The following is a 2500-nucleotide window of genomic DNA, read 5'->3' on the forward strand; positions in this document are numbered from 1 at the left end:
TGTGCCCCTCCCCACTTCTTTATAGAAAAGCCATAGTGAGGACAAGTGTCCATATTGAGTCAGTGAATGTCTTTGTGATATCTGTTTTAGGTCATATCTGAAGTCACCATACTATCCCGAGGTCTGGTGAGACCTTCCTGAGATTGACTCTCGGGTTGTGAGAAGGCAGATTACCTCAGGAGCCATGCATGAAACGGCCACATTCGAATGACTAAGAAAGCTAATGTAAATGCCATGTTGGGAAATGAAGGGGATAATTTTATGTGAAGTACCTAGAGATTTAACATGTCAAACAGTCTTCATTACCATTAGAATAAAATATGTGTCCTTGCCTAATACCTGTTCTCTTTCTGTGGCTGACAGAATTGACTTCACAGCTTGCGGCATGTTCATATGGGTGTCCCTCATTGTTCTCATAATGTTCGGTATCCTGGCCATCATTTTCCAAAATAAGGTGAGTTAAAAATCAATGCTTTTATGGAGTCTTCATTTTTTTTTTTCTTTTTTTTTCTCTTTTTCTTTTTCTTTCCATTCAAGGGGTGTTTCTGCCTTTTTTTTCATTCATTCATTCAAGGGGGTGTTTCTGCCTGGCAAAAGATAAGTCAGACACTTTGTTGATTTTATGTTTTAGATAAGTTTTTTCAGTTGGCAAATATTGTAGTGATTGATTTTGCTCTTCTTTGAATATTAGAAATAGAGAAAGATTAATCAGATAGGAATCTTTAAGTACATGTATTCTCATTATAGATTTAGAATGATTCATCAACTGACTTCATCTCCTTCTCCTTACCCCTTACCCTAGATCCTGAACATCGTGTACTCTAGTGTGGGTGCCCTACTCTTCTCCTTCTACCTGGTGTTCGACACGCAACTCATGATCGGAGGAAACCACAAGTTCTCCATCTCACCTGAGGAATATGTCTTCGCTGCCCTCACTCTCTACCTGGACATAATCAACATCTTCACGTACATTCTCTCCATTATCGGGAATAGTCGAAGTTAAGGACAGAGGGATGATCAGTGACAGTTCTAGCTAGCTGGCTTGAAGATGGAAGGGAAATCTACTTTGTAGTTGGAATCCTCTGGAGTGAACCAAATTTTTTTTTGTATTGTTAGTGCGTATTTTCTGTTTTGAAAAAGATTGTTGTTTTCTGTACTTGTTTTCTATAACAATCTAAAAGACAAATGTTGTTTTTTTGTTTTTCTAGTTATGATGAATTTATCTGCTTGCTTGATTTTTTTTCATAATTGCCAAGTAATAGGCCAAAGATTCAGAATAATTGTACATAGTACAGTACACATTATTCTTCATATGGAGATTTATCTTACTTCATTTTCTAAGCTGTCAAGTCCTGTGGTCTATATATCAAGTTACCCAATTAAAGACAGTTCACCGAGACTTCTCTGCAGGAAATGATCATAGTAGTATCTGAAGGCAGCAGACCTCTTGTTATTTTATGTACTGTTTTATTCAGATCCTCTTAGTATAGATAATGAATTTAAGGTAATGTGTGCTAATGCAAATCACTGCAAGAAGAAAATAACAATAAGGTGTATATCTGTATGTCCTAGTATCTAGTGTAGAATGCCATCTTATCCCATATCTGTTTGCTTTATAGATGATTATAGTATTTAACCCTCATGTGATATCCCTCTGCTGCAAACGTATATACATTTTGGCCAGGTCATGTATCGATTTTGTATTCTGGCTACAGGTTTCTGGAAAACTGTGTTATTCTCCTGTTTTTCCTGCATTTTTTCAAGGCTGCAACCTGATTCTTGTGTATGCGAAGACACTGCGAGGAAAAGGGAGGTGGAATGTGTTTCATAGCCACTCACCCCCACTCCCCACCAAAGATTTTTATGTTGTATGACAGGCAGGAATTGAGGGTCTTGGGCAAGTGAAATGTGCATTTTTTTCTATCAGGTAATTTTCACATGTATCTGTGCTTGCAGCCCCCCCACAAAAGCACTCGTACTCGAATACAAGAACATGCACACATTCTTTTTGCACTTTGGGAAGTAAATTTTGAAGGGATTGCTTTAAAAACTCATGTATACTTCCTTGTAATACACTATATATATTAAAAGCACAAAGTGATTACATTTTCTGTGACATCAAGAAAGAAATATTATTTTGTAATTAATATTCTGCAAAGGGATTTCATTTGCATAGTCTATACTGTATCATATTGTAAAGAGAAGTGTATTTTTTTTTCTTTCACGTTTTTCTGCTTTGATGTCTTACTGTTTTGTATTTATTTATTATTTATTTATTTATTTATTTTTTTTTTTTATTTATTTTTTTGTACTACCACAAGCTGGTGTATTTACAAAGCTTGAAAAAAAGAAAAAAGAAAGATAGCTAAAATAAATAAACAAGGAGAAAAATATACTGAATTATATATGTCCCTTCCATTGGCAAGATTAAAGTACTCTTTGCTATACAGTACTTTGTATTTTGAGACAGACTTGAGTGAGTAGGCAAGGTCAAGAAACA

The 2500-nt window shown here is 35.4% G+C and overlaps 1 protein-coding gene across 1 annotated transcript in view; it reads left to right on the forward strand.

Moving 5' to 3' along the window:
• Window positions 1-363: 363 nt before the first annotated feature.
• The window catches only part of LOC119595068 (protein lifeguard 1-like), a gene marked incomplete at its 5' end in the record, with an annotated part of 4464 nt that continues 2327 nt past the window's right edge, over window positions 364-2500 (forward strand). Inside the window, 2 exon segments of the mRNA XM_037944202.1 lie at window positions 364-454; window positions 803-2500. The exon segment at window positions 803-2500 is cut by the window's right edge and continues 2327 nt beyond it. Of these exon segments, the coding sequence (XP_037800130.1) occupies window positions 364-454; window positions 803-1003 (292 nt within the window).

This window comes from Penaeus monodon, chromosome 35, assembly GCF_015228065.2.
Source record: "Penaeus monodon isolate SGIC_2016 chromosome 35, NSTDA_Pmon_1, whole genome shotgun sequence".
In the NCBI taxonomy this organism is placed as follows: domain Eukaryota; kingdom Metazoa; phylum Arthropoda; class Malacostraca; order Decapoda; family Penaeidae; genus Penaeus; species Penaeus monodon.